Genomic DNA, 19,606 nt, shown 5'->3' on the forward strand with positions numbered 1-19,606 from the left:
CATCAAATAGTTGTTCAGAACATTCAGACTTTTTAGAGAAGCAGGGTGAGGTGCTTGACAGGGTGCTGCCCACAATGCTTACATCTGGAATGACGCAGATACTTAGAGGTATCTAAACCACAATGGTGAGTTCTTATTGGATTTCTGTGGTAGTCGTTGATTGTCCAAAACAAAACACCATGTTTTAACATAAGTATATCTAGTACTAGAGCATACTGGGAGAAAGTTCAACGATAGGCTTTATAGTTGTTTCCCTAAGGTGAGATGTTTTGGACACTCAGGTGAAAAGAGGGTCAGAGCATTCAACTCATTACTACTTGGTAGTAAGTTGGAATCAAAGTGATGGGTGTTGGCTGAATAGACCTGGCAAATGTAAACCACACTAAGAGTGTGCTGGGTAGGTCTGGCTTATTCTTTCATTTGTGATGCTTTCAAACTCTGCATCCAAGAAAACCTCTTCCATGTGCAGAGTGAGGTTCAGCACCTCAATTGTGGAAGCTGTGGTCTTAGGGCAGTTGGGGCATCTCACAGAGGTAATGTTAAAAACCAGATTTTGGACTTCAGAGATGGGGGAAGTCATGAGATGAGTCACGGTCAAGGTGGCGGCCTTTATGAAAATGCGCTCTGCGGGATCTCCTGACTTAGTTAAAAGGTACCAATAGCCTAAGAGGACTGCTGCAAACATTGGTACTGAAACAAAAGTTCAAGCATGGGAGGAAGTAGGAGAAGGCCATGGATAAAGACTATGAGATGCCCTTAAGACTCTTCTGGCAAACTATTAAACACCTAAGATGCGGAAGGTGTGATCTTGCTCAGACTTTGCTAAGCAGAAATGGAGAGGTGCTGACCTCTTCTAAGGAAATTGCTATGTGGTAGAAGTGACACTTTCAGGAACTCCTTAACGCAGTGGACATCCCCTCCTATCAGGACGTAGCAATGGTGGTGATTTGTGGTTACTGTCACTTTTGCTGAAGTCACTATGTTGAGAACTCCATGGTGGCAAAGCTGCTGATGTGGATGAGATCCAATCAGAGACATTGAAATCACTGGAGAGTGTTGTTCAGTGTAACATGGAAGGTGGGTAAAGTATCCATGGACCAATAGACTGATGTTATGGTCCTTATATTTAAGAAGGATTACCAAAGGGTGTGTTCCAACTACAGAAGGATCACACTCCTAAGCTTCCCAGGGAAGGCCTATGCCAGGATGGGATGCTCGAGAAGAGACTCTGTTTAATGGTTGAGACTAAGATACAGGACGGACAATGTGGATTCCATCCTGGCCATGCAATTGTAGACCAGCTCTTCTCCCTGGCACAGCTGCTGTAAGCTGTTTGGAAGTATGATCATCCTGTCTACATTTGTTTTGAAAATATGAAAAAAGAATAAGATTGTTTCTCTTCGCATGTGTTATGGGAGGTGAGGCAGGAATATGGGGTAACAGGGCCACTGTTTCATGCCCATCATCCCGGTATGAATGCAGTGTCTGAATATTTGGTATTAAGGTGAATTTGTTCACTGTAGGTATCCGACTCTATCACAACTGTGTCATGTCACAGCTCCTGTTTGTGTTTTTCATGGACAGTATATCAAGCCACAGTTCAGGATGTGAGGGTATCCATTTGTGAAGTATATGGGTAACCTCGCTTTATGCAGATGATTTTGTCCTGTTTGCTTCATCTGACTCTGACTTTCAGCACAGACTCAAGTGACACTGCTGCCCGGAGTGGCAGGGATGCCAATCAGCACCTCCAAGCCTGAGGTCTTGGTTCTCTCTGTCTCTGTAAAGCGGACAGATTAATGAAACTGTGTGTGCACAAAAACAAGCTCAAAATATGTGTACACAACTTTCCATGTAAAAGTCAGGATTTATCAAAGACGACTTGATGGAAAAACCTGCGTACATTTATTGCAGCTCTGACCCATCTGTACACAGCATTTCAGAAATGATGATGTACATCCTCTATTTTGTTTCCTGTATACTGTTGTATACAGTAGCTTACCTGTTGTCACCTTTCAAGAAACTGGCAGACAGGTCAGGAATATCTCAGCCAAGGTTTACTCCATCATGCCTACTGTGCTGGAAGACATTAACCAACCAATGAGGCACTACATTCAGTTTTCATATAATAGTTGTGTACATATATAAAACATGTCTTTGACAACATAAAATGACAATTTGTAGCAGTGTCAGGTTCTCCTAATGTAATCAGAGCACTTTACTGTACTGATTTTTCAATAAGGACATCTAGTATTAGTGAAGCTGCTTTTGTTAACTGTAAACAGTTACAGTACATTTAATGCGTTAAGTCGTCTGTGACGCCAAGATGAGACTGACAAATGTCATGGCTTGGTGACCTGGTCAAACCATAATTTATTAATTTTGAGGCATAGTATAGCTTTCGGAGACATGATGGCTGGCTAAAACCCTTGGTTTTTCAGCTGCTTGAACTATTCAGTGATATAGCAATCATGTCATGTCAAACATGTGGCAGGCGATTGTGAGTATCCACTCAGACACTTGCGCTTTTCCTCGACCCCCGGAACACAGAGGGGAAGCACTGCAATACCATGCATGTCCTTGTGCTCTCAGCTGCAGAGTGCAGTATGGGATTTAATGTGTCAGGAGGGAAGCTGCTCAACCAGCCAATGAAGTTCTGCAGCATCAAGATCGTATACCATTTATTTGCCTGACAGAAAGTTTCTTTAATAAGCCTTTACCTGACCAAATTCATCTGCACTGTGAATCACACACAAATCTTTTCACAGTTATTGATGTCTCTTATGTTTTCGTGCATTTTACAATACATTGCACTCTTTCACATTTTTTATCTTAAGAAAGACCTTTCTTTCTCCCATATTGCATGAGAATTGTGACTTGCTTAATAATGTGGACCAACCTCCTTAAGTAGGTTACACTTTAATTAAGACCACCCAGCAAACTAATTAACAAACCTGTCTGAGATTGATCCCAGTTATCTAAAAAGCAAGAGAGACAAAACAAGCAAGAACTTACATTGAAAAATTAAAAATCAAATGTTTATTTAACTGAAATCCTACCGATACATCACTTGCATAATAATTTGGAACACAGTGTATGTAATGAGGTTGATTAGTATGCTTCATTAACAGTTGTTTCAGGTTGGCTGCCAGGCAGGCTTCAAGACACGTGTATGTACAGTACGCACATTTACAAGCTGATTCTGATTTATAAAGGTAACTTGCATAGAAATGTGTGTAACGCCAAGTTCTATAAATCTACTTATTTCTTTTTTAGTATACGCACTTTGCGCTCTTTTTGATGTACACATTACTTTCAGGCAAAGTTTTATAAATTATATTCCAGGTGAGGGGGGTAGCTGCCATTACTGGAGGAATTGTAGTATTTCTGGATCCTTTTGACTTACCCAGTTTCACTACAGACTCGCGTCTCCTAACCAACAACAGAACAGGAGCGTGAACCAGTAATCTGATAACCAGTTTATTACTTTTGGTCTAAAAGATCAGTTTTATAGGATACAAATTAGTTATAATTTACCATAATATCTGAGTTAGCTTGATTTACAACTGTTTGCAGTACAATTTGCTTTAGTCTATATGCCCTGAGAAAACAAAACAACTATGGCTAATAGTCGTCTTTTATACTGAATGTAACCTTAGAAGTTAAATACTGGTTTACTAACATTTGCTTATAATAAAACCTCAAGGGTTAAGTAGTTATCTTAGTGTGTGTTAGATAAATAATACTTTACATACACCCTCAAAGGTTAAACACAATTCCTTAGCATGTCTTTCCAAATTAAACTTCAGAGGCTAAGCAGCATAACCCAATGACTGTTACATTTAAAAGCCCATCTATTAAAGAGTACTCAATAATTAGGAATACAGTATTCAGACTGCGAAACTCAGAGGCAGAGTTCCAGTGTCAATAGTAAAAAGGGCTTTACCTTTTCAGTACAAATTACAATGATAGCAGACAGATAACTGGTACAATTATTGATCATTTATTAATAGCAAACTCAAAATTATATGCAGAAACATAAAGGAATAAAGTTATAAAATGGCTGGGCAAGGAATACTAAAAATGCACAAATATGCATTCCTGGAGACAGAAATGCCACAGCTTTTCCCCAAGAAAGAATACCTGGTTTTTCAGAAATAAAATAACATAAACAATACCCTTCTGAAAATATTCCAAAAAGATTCACCATAACATTAACATTAATTAAGATCAAACATGACCATGAAGATATTATACATAATAGAAATAATTAAATTAATTGCAATGAAATATGAAGACATAAAACTGGTTGAATGTGCATTACATTGACTGCTGGAAGACTTTCAACAGCTGCAGTCTTGGAAAGAAAGTCCATCTCATCCTGAAGTAAAACAGATCTCATGAAATAAAAGGAACCCTTTCTTTCCTGCAGTTAAACAGTGGGTTATTGCTGATGCATGTGTAATTTCCTTACACCATATGCTCAAATGTCCTACATCATGAAGAGCACGACTGGGGCCTGACCAGTTAAAGAAGAGCCTACAGTAATGTTAGCAGGTACTGCTAGGAAAGAACACAACAGTGAAGTGCAGGTCCATGCACAGGAGATGTTTGGTGAGGCTGTTCAAAATGACATTTAGAAACCTGGAAAGAGGTCCTGGCAAATCATTCATTGTGTCAGAAAGGTAAGTAGGAGGAGAAAATACTGCCACAACAAGAGACATCATAGAAAGGAAGAAGGAACACAACAAAGTGCTCATGATCATGATGGATATGTGTTCTTTGGAAAAGATGATGCCAGAAACATTATGGGGATTGGCCCGTTACTGTGACTCGGGCAATGCAATTATTAAAAAGCTCTGTAGTGTCAATATGCAGGGGTAAATGAGATCCAACTAGCATATATATTTTGGGTGAAGAGATTATTTAGCCTCTTTAATATCACATGAAGTCAAGGACACTGTATCTAGACTGGCATACAGAGCACGATAGACTCATTTTGAAAAGAGCTGCAGATGTCTCTGGCATTTTGTTCAAAATTAAAATCGACAAAATCAGTTCTGCTGTAGTGGGACCTGTAGTGGATGTTAATATCTCTTTACATTTTCAAATGAGCATAAATGACAGCAATGTGAATGTTTGTCATTCCATATGGAACACAACAGTGAGCAAAGCGCTCATAACTGTTTTATTACCAATGAATGCCAAGCCATTTTCATAAAGTACATTGCAAATGGAACTTACAAATGGTAATTTGAAGAAAATCAGGAGTCGGCATTGATGTGTTCTACTTTTACATAATCTAGAGTATCACTAATCTTATCACTAGAATTCACAGTAGACATTTCTGCTAATGCTTGCAAATTTTGTATGTAGAAATTGTGGCAGTGAATTTGTAGCCCCACCATTCACAAACAGATCTTTACTATTGATGTTCAGGGTACAATATGGAAAGAAGGAAAGGCAGACAGAACCTGGTCTCTGCTGCAACATTTAAAAATGGCCTATTGTATTAAAATGAATTTGGCTTAAATGAGCTCTTTGACAAGCGTCGCTGCTCCATGCGTCTTTTTGGTCATTTTGAGTTGGTGTCTGTTTAAGTGAAGGTTAACTAGAAGTCTTCACTACCACCCACACTAACATTTCCATGTTTAGCTGAGTCGGCTGCTGTTTAAATTAGCAGGTGGAATGCAGGCAGACTTATTTTTGCTATGCATAGCTGAGGTAAGCATTAACGTGGTGATCTATGGAACTGAATACCTTTAGCCATTAATGTGCCCTAGAAAATGGATGTTACACAATAAAAATGCTTGCGTCTGCATTTGTGAAAGAAAGGCAAACGTAAAGGAAACAAATCTTTTACAGATTGATTATAAATTAAGATAAATACTATTCTTTCTTTTTTACAAAAATCTTGAAATACTTCTTTATAGAAATAGTTTTAACTACTTGCTTTCTTGATGGCCGTGTAATTTTAAAAAAAAAGTAAAACATACTTATAACTTATTTAAAAATCCTTGTTGATTACAGTACTTCACTTCTGTGACATAAATTATTCAAAAGTGCAGCTTGGAAACAACACGTCTTCCTGTTCCCTCTTACCCTGAGCGGTGTAAAGGCCTTTTTAGTTATACACATGTATTTTGTCCTGGCTCAAAAACAGACCCGTATACGTTGTTGTGTACAAGACTGTGGATTTCAGATCTGCTTCTGTGGCTGGTATAAAATCATTTTCAGCCAAATACCAGACTTATGACTGTACCTGCCTGCAGGTGAAAATAACAGACAGCTGGCATGAGTCAAAAATTGTGCTTGTTGGTATTATGTCAGTGATGATATATCATGAGAAACTAAATTGCCCGGCAACATTGTATTTATTACCCCTATAATAGAGTGTGATTAGCCCCATGCAGGTCAGTTAGTGATCATTTATGTTGACTTTAGAGGTGATAATAATGCATATATTTAGTGTGAGGGTTGTATTTTTAAAACATGAGTGCAAGATTAACTTTTTCTGTTTGGCCTGATAATTGAAATGAATACCAGTGTGGACTCTACCATGCCAGGAAGCGCCAGTACAATCAGACAAATCACCCAAGATGTAACATGATCCATCAAGCCATGCTGTTTCAATTCAGCAGACACCTCATATTTGACATCAGGAATGGCTTCCTTAAGAAGATAAAATCCCAGGACAAAGAAGGCCATTCAGGCTTCCTACACATGCCTGCTACTGTTAGTTACAAACCATTAATGGGTGATGAACCCACAAAGACATACATCTCAGAGGACAGAATTTTTTTGTTGTCTTATATTTCCCATCCAGATGTTATAAATCCAGTGGATCAGAGTTCACCACCCATGAAGACTGAGCTCTCCTAGCAATTATTCACTCTATGGTGGTATCTAGCTGTCTTAATCCACCTATCTTCCCAGGGGTTCATTTCCCATGGTGCAACTCTGTCCCTTTGTAATTTTTAAAAACCTTTACAGTTTTTTTTTTTTTTGTAATAAATGTGTAGGAGCAATATTCACTTATATTTCTAAATGTAGGCCATGTGACATAGTGGTTAAGGCTTTGGACTTTAAACCCTCAGACTGTGTGACCATGATCAACTCATTTCACCTGCCTGTGCTCCAACTGGAAAGACAAAATGAAATTTAACCACTCGTATCTCAGATGTGGTAAGTCACCTTCAAAAAAGGCATCAGCCAAAATAATAATATCAATAAGTATCATAAACCATCCTAATTCAGTGTGTTCATAACAAATGTAATGATATACTGTACATCATGAGGTGGAACTACATAAAAACAAGAGTAATGTTATCAAATATTTGAAATATTAAAATGTGTGCTTCAATTTAAATGTTCTCCATTATAATACAAATTGACAAGTTTTCACCCTCTGAGAGGGGTCCTTAGGGGATTAAACCTCTAGAAATGCATCATAAATAACATACTGGTAATCACTGACCTCGAAATGGTACAAAACAATATACTACATGCCTAGGTTTGGAATGTATCATTTTTAACCTTCTGGGAGGGCTAGGACCACCGGTAAAGATCAAATATAGAAAATATATTCATGATCAGAAATCTCAAAATAGCAAAAGCCAAAACTTCATGTAAATATAATACTGTTCTCCATTCTTGTAAAGTTTTGTGAAATGGACTAACTTTGCCCCCATATCCCATTAGTTGGTGACCCCCCCAGGCTCGGCTGATGTGGCACGCACCACTTCAAGTCCTATTGATCATTTTTGCTGAAGACACCTGTTGGTTTACCTTTTATCATAAGGGTGTAATTCCCTTCACAAAATATGTTCCAAACATAGGTTTAGAAGGCCATAAATAGGGTGGGAGACCCCAAAAAGCTCAGTGTTTTGCATGACATGATTAATACAAGTTGAATGGTGTATCATGCTGCATTGTGGGGGTTCTCTTGTACCGTTGAGTCAGGAGACGTAGGACAAAAAAAAAATAGAAAAGTAATTCTAATGAACACAATAATAATAATAAATGGATGGAACAATTGTAGAGCAGGTAACACTGCTGCCTCATCCCCTTAGGCAGCTGTCTGCGTGCACTCCCTAGTGCTCTTAGGAGTTATCTGCTGAAGGTGTGTGTACCCGGTAAACTGGTCATACAAGATTAGTGTGCCCTGCTGTGGACCGAAATGTTGCTTTCTGTTCAGTGCTGCCAGTACAGTATATGCTAACATTTCCTGCAACTCTGAAGTGGAAAAGGCAGGATCAAAAACTAGATGGCTGTTTTATGTACTAAGCATGTTCCATTCTGATAAATGCATGTTTTTCATTGTTGACTGTATGCTGTGTGTTGTTTTTAATTGGCTGCAGTGTTAGCTCGACGCTCTCGGCTTTAAACTGATTGATTCATTGGGACACAGCAAGCTGTTTCTTTCATCACTGGTTAAATATAAATTGGCTTTACATGTCACAGCTGCCATTAGCGAGGTGATTAATTGAAAGGTTTTCCCATACTGGGCCATTCATGTCACAGACCTCCACAAAGTAACTTTTCTTACAGACTTGTAAAAACTCTCCACCTCGACTCCGGGGAGGGGATGAAGTCATGCCAATGGACACTATTGAGCAGTAAGATGCAGAAAGGCCCGTCCTGAGCACCTCAGATATAAAAGCCTGTTAGTGCACATTGGTATTGTTTGTAACCTGTCTGATAATCTGAATTTTATGTTTTGCTTTCCTTATCTGTTAGATTGACACTTAATGTTATGTTCTATATATTCTGTTGTGGAATTGTCTATATTATATCATTTTTTCCCCTTTCATCTTGCAGTGGGTAAGTTTTTTTATTCTTTTCTTTTTTCGAAATATGGTTACAGAGTTTTTTTTTGCTGTTGTTGCTTTACTACTCCAAGTCTCACTGCCAATCCCATTTTGAGCAGTGTTTCCAGGATCTCTCCCTTCCTAAAGAGGTTTGCCTTGTGACTCTAACTTGGCCTGGTTTTAGTGATCATGCCTTTCAGTAGGCTGCTGTGTTATTCAGGTATGGATGTTGGTTTGTGACTGAGGCAGGGCTCTCCTAAGGCTACCCTTTTTGATATTTAATTTATTGTTTTGCCAGGATAGGTGAGTGGAAAAGGTAAGAGCTCATGATGGCATTAAAACAGTAGGAACGTTATTTTGTATGAATTACACCCTTTGTATGCAGGTGCTTTTGAAAGTTGTGCTATCTTTAGTGAATGGTGGAGGGCATTCCTGTATTTAAAATGTAATTGCCACTCATCTGTTTCTGTCATTGCAATGCACCTCTTGCACTTATTCATCAGCTTGGTGCTGTGATCTGTACAGAAGTGCCTGATAATCCACCAGACCTGCTGTTTTATATATAGTATCAGTGATGCCCAGTAAGACGACTGGTAAAGGTCAGTCCCTCCTAGCTCACTATGTCTTGGTTTGCTACAGTATCTTTGGATACCACATCAGCTTTGTTCACCCCCAACCAGCAAATGGCAGAAGTAATTTACACACCTTAGAGATGTCATTTGTTCCCATTTGCTTGCCAGGCACCCACCCTAAAATCAGCTCTCTTTTCTCATGCAACCTTAAATGAGCTGAAGCGATCTGTGGGCCTGGTGCACTGCCAGACTTGTAAATCAAATCACCCCTAGCATTTTTAATTCTTCTCACAAACAGTTTTTGCCAATACATTGAAAGAACTAGTAAAGAGATCACACCTAAAAGAAAACAGCAGAATGGAGTTTCTGCAATATATCTTTTTCAGATATATCATGCCCAAGGCAGCTTGCATCTGGCATGCCTGTGCGGAAAGAGTTTGGCATTTGGAGTTTGCTAATTTCACTCCCGCCCTATAATTTTTTAAGGCTACAGGTGTATAAAAGCTACTTCTGCAAGCCTTTCAAAACACTATCAGCCCAAAGTGGTGCAATGCTTTAAAACCCATAATGCAGTTCATTACAGTGCCAGGAGGCAGTCAGATATTCAAGCAAGTGTTTTTTAAAAGGATTGTAATGTTCTGTGGATAGTTTTTTGGCAAAAATCGGTTCATAATCCTGATGTCTCTATATTAGTTCCTAATGAAACAGTGTAATTCAAGTCTTCAGTCAGATGCAAGGATAATCTGTGAATTACAGTGTGCTGGAATAAATGCCATGATTGATGGGCTTAGTCGTTTTTTTTCCAAATCATCATTGATCACTTTCTCTCGCCGCTGTGAAAAGCGAGCCCTGTGCTGCACGGTTGCAGCTGGAGTGTGCCTGGCATTCCCTGAATGTTTGTGCTGGCTGCCCTCCAGACCTCCTCTACAGTGGCTTGATAGATGATTGGGGGAAGGGGTTAAGTCTGTTCAACAGCAAGCAGCTTCAAAGCGAGACTAGGACTGTGCCTTTGAAACGGCCAGAATCCTTAGCCTCATTTTGCCATCAGAATCTTTTAGTGGACTCTTGTCTTACATCTGATAAACAGCCATCTAGTGCATGTCTAGGAATACGTACCTCAGTTACCTCTCAGGGGTTTCTTGGGCACAACTTTAATTTTGTATTTTAGTTTTTGTAGTTCATGTTCATTTAAAAATTCAGGTGGCTCCTTGTTTGTCCTATGTGGGGTCATTGTGTACTGAAGTTTGACTGTGACTGAATTGTTATAAAGTAGTCCTCGGACTATGGGTGGAACTACGCTGCAATTCTGAGTCTTTCTGCAACAGATGATTGAAGCCATTCAGTAGCAGCGGCCTACAGCACATGCAAGTTATCTGTTCTAACCTGTGAAGAAAAACTGGTAGAGCTGTATAATTTCGCAACACAAGAAGCCACAATTTGGAATGTTAACCTCTATTTTAAATTTACATCTTAGTCCTGGTGTGAGTGGCACATTCAGCCTGGGGTCTAGAAGTTTTTTATGTTATCGTCTGCCGCTTGCTTACACATGAGCTTGATAACCTGTCTTGTCACACACCAGGGGATTAGACTGTATAATCGGGTGAGCCGACTGTTCCATTCTCAGTCACAAAGAAGAATATGTCTGCTCCCTCCCACCATCAAACCTTTGTACATCCTCAAGTTCAGTGTTTCTCAACCTTTACGGTTTTGAAACCCACTTTTACCTTACGTTCATTGACGGCTGACGTGCGGGTAGAGGTTGGGTAGGTTAGGTCACCCTTGGTGAAACGAGCATGATTGGAAGCACGCACAGTTTGCATTGGGCCCCTATTTGTAAAAAGCGAACAATTGGAGGAGTTGGGTAATCCTCTCCTCTCCTCTTGGGGAAACAATTGCGAATGTAAAAGCACGAGCTGGTGATTCCCTTTGTTATACATACTCAGGTACAGACGGGGTATAATATTGTGCAGCACCACCGATAGCTCAGACGACCCACCAGCGGCAGCCCAATTGTTGAGAAACACTGCTCTAGTCTACATGTCTGGGTGCTATGATGTAGTCCATACAATATAAAAAAAGTTTTAGTCTGCTTGCTCCTAAGCCCTGTGTGTCACCTGAAACTTCACATGTCAGGACAGAGAGTGACATTAATGCCTTTAGTATTTTCCTGACTAGTAAACACATTTATTATGAGTCGCACTGCTAAAAGGCATCTTGACTCTATGTAGTGTGGTTACTGACAGCCAGCACATCCTCACTGTGCATTGTTGGAAATGGCTCCTAACAGTCCACTGGTAGCTTCCAAGTGTGTTCAGACCTCCAGAACTCTCAGGGAACATTTATGTGGTACCCCTGAATTTTATGGAAGGTACTTTTCAAATAATTATATGCTGCTCTTTGTGAAATCTTTTGCATTATTTTTCAGATATTTGTATATCTATCATGTGGTATGGCTAAACTTGAATTTTTAGGAGGTTTGAATCAAAGTGCAAGCTTTAAATTTTGGAACTTCCCATTGGGTTTAGTATGGGGGTCTTCCTTCCTTCATTGTTCACTTAAGAAAATGGAAGTGCAAATTTTTTCTTACTGCTTTGTTTTATTATTGCAAAGTGTTCGTGTCCCTGCATCCCTCATAAACAGTTTTGAGGAATGTGGGTAAGGTTTTGGGATAAAATTAGATTCCAATTTGCAGAAATTAATTTGACGGTTATTTTTAGCTGCACCACTGAAACCCACTTACATTACATTTTTTTTTACCTTATTCACATGTTCATCTTATGACAGCACGTACAATGGCACAGAAATAAGCAAGGGTACAATTCTAAACACAGTAGAGTCTTGCTTATCTGACGTTCTGCCGGCCCATTTATGTCGGATAAGCGAGACTCTACTGTATTTTGAAAATATGTTGGATAATGGGAGGTGTTAAGAAAAAGCCTATTAAACGTTAAACTATGTTATAATTTACACATTACAAACCTCATAATCATGTTCTACAACAAAACAACATAATAAATTAACTGACAAAATGAACTTACAGTTACAGAATTGTCTGAAGTTAAATACAGTATGTACTGTACTTAAAAAGTTCAGTCGTCTGATGATTTAAAGACATTTTTAATCGTAGTCTGCTTTCCTGACGAGTGCCGTTTCTTCGCTGTGAAGTCTCGCCATCTTTGCAGCATCATTATGTCGATTCCTGTAGCTTCTTCTTGTTGCTCAATGTAATTAATTGCAGTTTCTAGAGCCTTAACTCCGTCACTCATATAGTCAACATCCGTACGAGCGTATACTGTTTACTACAGCATTGTGGCTGCGTGTGTGTGTGTGTGTTTGTGTAGTGACGTGCGAGTCCCCATCTTGCACCCAAAAACACAAAGCTGAGTCTCAGTACTTTTAGCAACACCAGCTTTATTCAGCTTGAAACAGGAACAGCATGGCTATTTATTGTAGCGGGATCTGCCACTCTTTTATACACAGACACAGCAGTCAGGCAGGGTCGGGGGAAAGTAATACTGTGTCCTGCACATTTATAACGTTCCTTGTATCACCCATCGATGGCAGGCACTTATAGCATGTCCACGATCTTTTCAAATTCGCTTTTATGGCTGCTACAGGGGACTGCGATTGCTTTTGGACATTCTTCCACGTGTCGTCCCGTTGGGTGGAATCCCACAAGAGTTTAAAAACTCCCTCACACCAGCCATGATTCTTTTCAAAGGTACAGTGCAGGTTAATTTGCTTTATGTATTTTTACATTATATTTTGTATTAATAATTTTTATATGAATAGTTTTGGGTTGTGGAACGAATCATCTGAGTTTCCATTATTTCTTAAGGGGAAATTCACATTGATATACTGTACGAGTGCTTTGGAATGCGAGCACATCTCTGGAACAAATTATGCTCGCAAACCGAGGTTCCACTGTAATTAGCTGCGGTAGAGTCGGGAGCAACAAAAAAATAGACTACGCTCACGCTCGCAACTTGCAGTTCTTGTTGCCGATTGATGCGTTTTTTTTTTGCGGTGGGACGTCAGATAAAACGGAATGTTGGATAAGCGAAGGTAGGATAAGCGAGACTCTACTGTACATTTGTTTTTTATGGGTTACTTTTTATCTTACTGTAACCAGATTCTCCCTGAAAGAATACAGGCTGGTCCGACTAGGGAAGTGGGGGGTTACTGGGGAGTGGGGACTTGGGGTATCGTGATTTTACAAGGGTGTTTACAAACACAGTTACACGGCTCATACACCCAACAACTGTGAAGAGTAAAACCAAACAGATACAGCCATTTGTGCAATCAGGTATTTCATTACATGAGAAAGGTGCTGTATAAATAAACTGTAATTTTATTATTATTATTATTATTGTGAACTTTAAACAGCATCTTTCTGGGGACACATTTCTGAGTTACAATGGTATCGATAACAACTTTGCCCCTGCTTGTACATAAGATAACTCAATTGAATTAGAAAGCCAGATGTAGGCACTCAGATCACACTGTATTTACGGTGCTGAATGATATGTGAGCAGTCCTACCCTCGCATGAATTGTGTCTCCTTCAAGTCCTGACCTACCTGGAACACTTACTCCGAGTAACATCTCTATGGCCTCCAAATGTTGGGCATGTCAGTTTATTGATCTCCGAACCAAATGCATCTTTTTCCAAAAAATGTAAATTCTCTCTCGAGTTCTTCGTTAAACAAGCTGAAACATGCAGTCATATTGACTGATTAAGCATGCGGCTAAAGCAAGGTGTTGAGAAATAAGCACCTTAATACCACACTTGCACAGTTTGTAAGATTCACTTCAGAAAATTCAGAATGTCTGATATTGCCTGTATTGAATATAATTGATAAGATTGGTGATTTTTAATACATTGAAGGATATACTCTGCAAAGTGCTCTTTCTACAATGATTTGCATACTGTGCTGTCGATAAAGTGAGAAATGAGTCTTGTTTCAAATATGGAACAGTCACTCAGTCATTTACTAACACACTTTGTCACACAGTAAGATCTCACATAGCTTGCAGGCTACCGGTTACAATTGAGTTTGCACACTCCCTGCAAGTGTAGCCTTGAGCCCAAATCCAATTTTGGATTGCAGTGCCTGCAGTTTCTCCTGTCTTTTTGTGACTTCCAAGCATGACAGAACTCAAGATGTCTGAAAGCCTCTGGAAGTTGTGTGCTGTCCAACTTGCATTCTAATCCACACTACAACTCCTCTCAACCTCAATCTAAAGCCCTGACAGCCCAAGTAAAGTCATGTGCTTATTGATGATAATGGGAACAATTACATTGTGTGCTTGATATCTTCAGCAATGAGAGGCTTGAACAAAGTTTCTTTTGTAATACATACAGTACTGTTAAATAACAACTCATCTTATCTTACAATAGTCCATGTTTGATTGTTATACTCTAACTGGGGAAAGTGTATGCTGGATAAAGTGTTTCTGTTCTCCCTGCTGAGTTACATACATTGTTCTTTATTAGGTAAGTATTAACTGGGAATAAACTTATTTATTTTACTATGTGGCATTATTTTAAGATTTTTATTTCCTTATTATAATATCAATTGTCGCTTTACACAGAAATGTGACTTTTTTCCCTCAATCTGTATTTTTATCTCTGGGGACATGAGAACTCCAGAACTTTTCCCTGATGGCAGACTAAACCTGGAGCTTGGAGTCTCGGCCTTCTCAATGCCTACTGCTGTATAAAGTGGGCCTCAGGGTTCATTAGGCTTACACTAAGGACGGAGGAGCCACTCAACAGATTTGTTATGGCAATAAAGTAAAGTTAAACAAAAAAGCAGACCGTATATGAAATGGTGTGTTCCTCCCAAGTTTGTCGTTTGACAGAGATATCTTTGCACAGCCAGAGCATACAGCTGGTGAGTAGACTTGCTTGTGTCATACACTCTGCTGTAATTAAGGATAGACTTGAAACCACAACATTTTGCCATTTATGATTAAGGAGGAAGCCAAATGAGCCATTGTAGACTTAGATAAAACTAGTCAGCGTGTTTCAACATATCGTCACTTCAGTTTCATTTATTGCGAGTGTACCTTATGGCACACTCAGACATATTTGTTGGTGGTACATGTGTCGATAATACAACACATCAATGAACAGCAGAGCAGACACAAATTAATAAGCAAGACAAGCACAATAAAATGTAACAATACCAATAAATAGATAGTTGTATTAAAAAATAATTTCAGCATCTATCAAACAAATCACATTACAGTCTAGTAATCTAAGTACATAAGCTACGGATAGCTCAGAAAGATAATGGAACTGTAAATTGATTGCTAGTGCCACTGCTTACATAATGGCGTCTTGGTTGTAGGACAAGCTGATGACACTCTATGGGAGACAAAAGTTCAGTTAATAGATTCATGAAGCATATTATTTTTTACCCTTTTTTCCTTTTTGACAGGTTTTTAGCTAAATTAACTAGGCAGTGAAATATCAGTTGTTAGCGCAACTACTGTAGTGTATGAGTCAATTTAGAATTTTTGTTTATGAATTCAAATGTTATAAACTATTTGATATCAGCTTTTTTAAAATCAGATATATTTCAAATAAAAAAAACAGTATTTTAGTTTGAATAACTGTTCTGTTTTGTTTTCTCCTTTGTTTGAAGACTACCGAAAGATAGGCAACATGACAGGGACTGTGAAAAAGCAGACGCCCTCACTGGAAGCTCTTCAGGCACTATATCAGCGCATGAAATATGAATATGACTTTTACTACTACATCAGGGATCAGTTCCATTTGCTGAAAAGAAAAATTGGACTGAAGTCGCAAGATCACGTGCTACGCTCTCAAGAATTAATTTTTGTATCTCAGCCAAAACTTCAAGAACCTTTTGATGAAGAGGATGAAGACAATGATGAACACTGGCTAGGACAGCCCTGATCATATCCCTGCAATCTGGCTGACATACTGTAGTATGGCATTAACATACAAATTCACACCTACCTATGTAGGTGAATGTTGGAAGGGACCTGCTTTTATTGGTGGAGGAAACCTGTACCCTAGTGTCGTATGGCACACAATAGGCAAGGGGCTGGATAAGTGATTCTTTTATCTAATACTGGGAACTGGATCTTTTGGTGGGATTGTCAAACAGAATGTTTTGGAAGAATTGATTTTGGACAGTGGTTGACCCCACTGTCTTGTTTTAATCATAAGAGGACACTGTATCATCATTTTTCTTAAAAATCTCATCCTAATCTTCCTACTTTAGGTGAAGTGCTTGCCAGCTGCTGCTTATACTGTAAGTCTGTACATTAGATGTGTGAATGCCCCTTTGTGCTCCACAGTTGAGTCCTTCTTCATTACATTAACTACATCCAGAAATGGTTAATCTCATCTTGATCAAAGTTACCTTCTGGCTATGAAAATGGTCATTTTTTTCATTTACAATCCCAACATGGCAGCCAAGCAGTATTGTGCCTTATTTTTGTTGATCAAGGTGCAACTAAAAAACAAAGCAAAGATCTGCTTTTACAGTTGCAGCACTCAGATAATAAATGCAACTTGTTTTAATGTTTATGCCAAGGTCAGAACTGGATTGTGGCTTAGGACTGCACAACAGTGTACTGTTTCTGGAAGGACGTTATAAATCACCAGTACTGGTTATTACTTCTCTTGGTATCTTCAGTATGAACCAGAACCATTTAGTTGTCTCTTTCTGTTGCTAAAGCCAGCTGGTATGATGATCAAGCCATGCATGTACCTCAGTCTGTCAACTTCACTGGGTCTTTCAGACAGATCGTGACTTTTTCATCAACTTTGCATAATTTCCTCAAGCTTTTCTTTATGGGGTTGGTTGTCTTGCTCATCATTGTTGTGCTGCATATGCTATTGTCCAGACTTGAACAGAAAAACTGAACTTAAGTCCTTAAATTACACTGGCAAGAAACGAGTCTAAGATTTCAACTTTAATGTTATAAATCCACTTCGAATTTTCTGGCACATAAATCTGTTTCAATGGGTGCTATAGGCATTTGTGCCACAACTGCCCAAGCCAGTTCTAAGTGAAGACCGCTGTACAAAAGTAAACTGAATTAAAATGAATATGGGTGTACAGTATATACAGAAAGGATTGATCATTACCTTAACTTTATATATAGATAACATATATATGTATAGCTATTGACTGTACACACAGGATTTCCCCCATATACTTTCAGTAATGGCGGGCTATAGCTGCTAAAATGTTTCTGCCACTACTGAAAGATTGGTAGTGGTTACTGTCACATTCGAAAATGGCACAGCCCACTTGTACTTGCCTTTTCCACCACTGTCCACAATCATGAATAGAAATTAACCTGTATGTGAAAACTGACAGAGCCACTCGTCACCACAACATTACAACTGTGTGTCCAAACTCAGATTTACATAAGAAGTGGCAGGATTCATCAGCCAAGTCTCATAACAGGATTATTTTGAATTGTACAATATTTACTTCTTCACAGAATATCTCCCTTTTTTGACTTGATATAAAACACAAACATTTTTATGAATTTTAAAGTCATCAGCAAAATTGTATGACTATTTAAAATGCTTTGAATTGCCTTCACAGGGTGGCTTGTTCTTGAGAGTGGGATCAGAGTTGAGATAAGGGCCATAAAGGGATAGACACCATCCACAGTTTATTCAACACCGCAGATTACAGAATGCTGTTTAGGAAGAGAGGGCCCCAAAACCTTGTGTTGGGACTGTGCTGCCTGTATGTGGGATGTGCATCCTACACTGAGCCTATTCTTGCTTACAGAGCCATACTGGGATACTTACAAATATTGGCATAGTTAAGTCCTATTATGGGGCAGGCTGTACCAATAGTTACCTGTGACTGAAGGTTTGCAATACTTCCTTGTGGGCCTGTCTCAAAGGATACCATGGAAAAGAAGGAATGCCAAGCTGAAGTGTTGCTTTTCAATAAGAAAATGCAGCCCACATATTGCTGCCTGATGGAGACAGGCCATATGTGCAGTTAAGACCGTCCCTTTAAGGGTCTCTGGCAGTAAAACGGGGGAGTCCCACATACATTAGCATTAACCCAGCAGTAGTCACCAAATGACAAGTAGTCTGGCTCTGCTACTTTAGACAAAAGGGCGCAGGCACAAGTGTTGTGCAGGTCTTGTGGAAGACACAACTAGCAAACTGCTAAAAATGTACTAAGAAATCACTAAATACTAATACTAGAATTACCAGAGCCTACAAAAAACTCATAGATCCGTCCCACCTTAAATCGCTTCTTAAAACCATTCTCACCCTTCCGCCAGCATCTTTTTTCATCTAAATGTGCTGATAAACACAAGCTGCAAGCAGCCGGCTACTCACCGACTTAGAACGTGCACAAACTTCTCCCAGCTCATGCCTTGATTGATTATCTGAGAGTGAAGTGGAGTTTTAGAGTGGAAATAATAGATCGTTATTTGGAGCACACTCATTTCATGTGTATTCCGTTTCTACAGTAATCTGTGTAAACACATTGTTAAAACAGAAACTTTTTCATATTTTAGTAATAAATGTTAACAAAATGTAGGCATAAACTATACAATGTATGAAGCCTGAAGGCCAAAGATGAAATAAACACTTTCACAAAAGGTTCAAGAATGTCACAACAGCTTCCATGGCGTACCGGTAAGATTTCATCGCTCAGAGTGCAGCAGACTTGGCGTACCTCGGAAAGTTCGATTCCCTGCTGGGGAGAAATGTTTTTTTTTTTTTATTTATCTTTTGCCGTTCTGCCTGCCTGAACTCCCTGTCTATCTATGTGCCAAACAGGCAATTACAATGATTTTCAGAATATATAAAATCATTCCCGAATATATAAAGTCAAAGCCTGATTATATAAAGTCAGCGTCAGAATATATAAACTCATTTTTGAATATATAAAGTCAGCATTGGAATATATTAAATCATTCCCGAATATATAAAGTTTCCGTGCTTGTCATTTCGTACTTTTCGTACTAGTGACAGGTAAACTTCGACAGAAGCCACTCAGAGTCGATCAGGCTTGTGAGGTTTGTCCAAAAATGCGCCCATACAAAAAGAATAAATAAATATAGTGTTCAAAATGCCAGGCACATACATCATTTTGAATGAATTAACTGAACAGTGGGTTTTTAAAAATATTTTTTCTGAAGATGTTTTTGGTAACTTAGTTCAATACGTTGTATTACTCATTGAGTTTACTAAAAA

General features: G+C 38.9%; 1 protein-coding gene across 1 annotated transcript in view; it reads left to right on the forward strand.

Moving 5' to 3' along the window:
* The window catches only part of usta (uronyl 2-sulfotransferase a), a 396,647-nt gene extending 377,976 nt beyond the window's left edge, over positions 1 to 18,671 (forward strand). Inside the window, exon 8 of the mRNA XM_039747559.1 lies at positions 16,035 to 18,671. Coding sequence (XP_039603493.1) covers positions 16,035 to 16,309 — 275 coding nt within the window. The 3' untranslated portion in view covers positions 16,310 to 18,671. The remainder of the gene's footprint in view (positions 1 to 16,034) is intronic.
* Positions 18,672 to 19,606: the final 935 nt, after the last annotated feature.

This window comes from Polypterus senegalus, chromosome 3 (genome assembly GCF_016835505.1).
Source record: "Polypterus senegalus isolate Bchr_013 chromosome 3, ASM1683550v1, whole genome shotgun sequence".
Taxonomy (NCBI): domain Eukaryota; kingdom Metazoa; phylum Chordata; class Cladistia; order Polypteriformes; family Polypteridae; genus Polypterus; species Polypterus senegalus.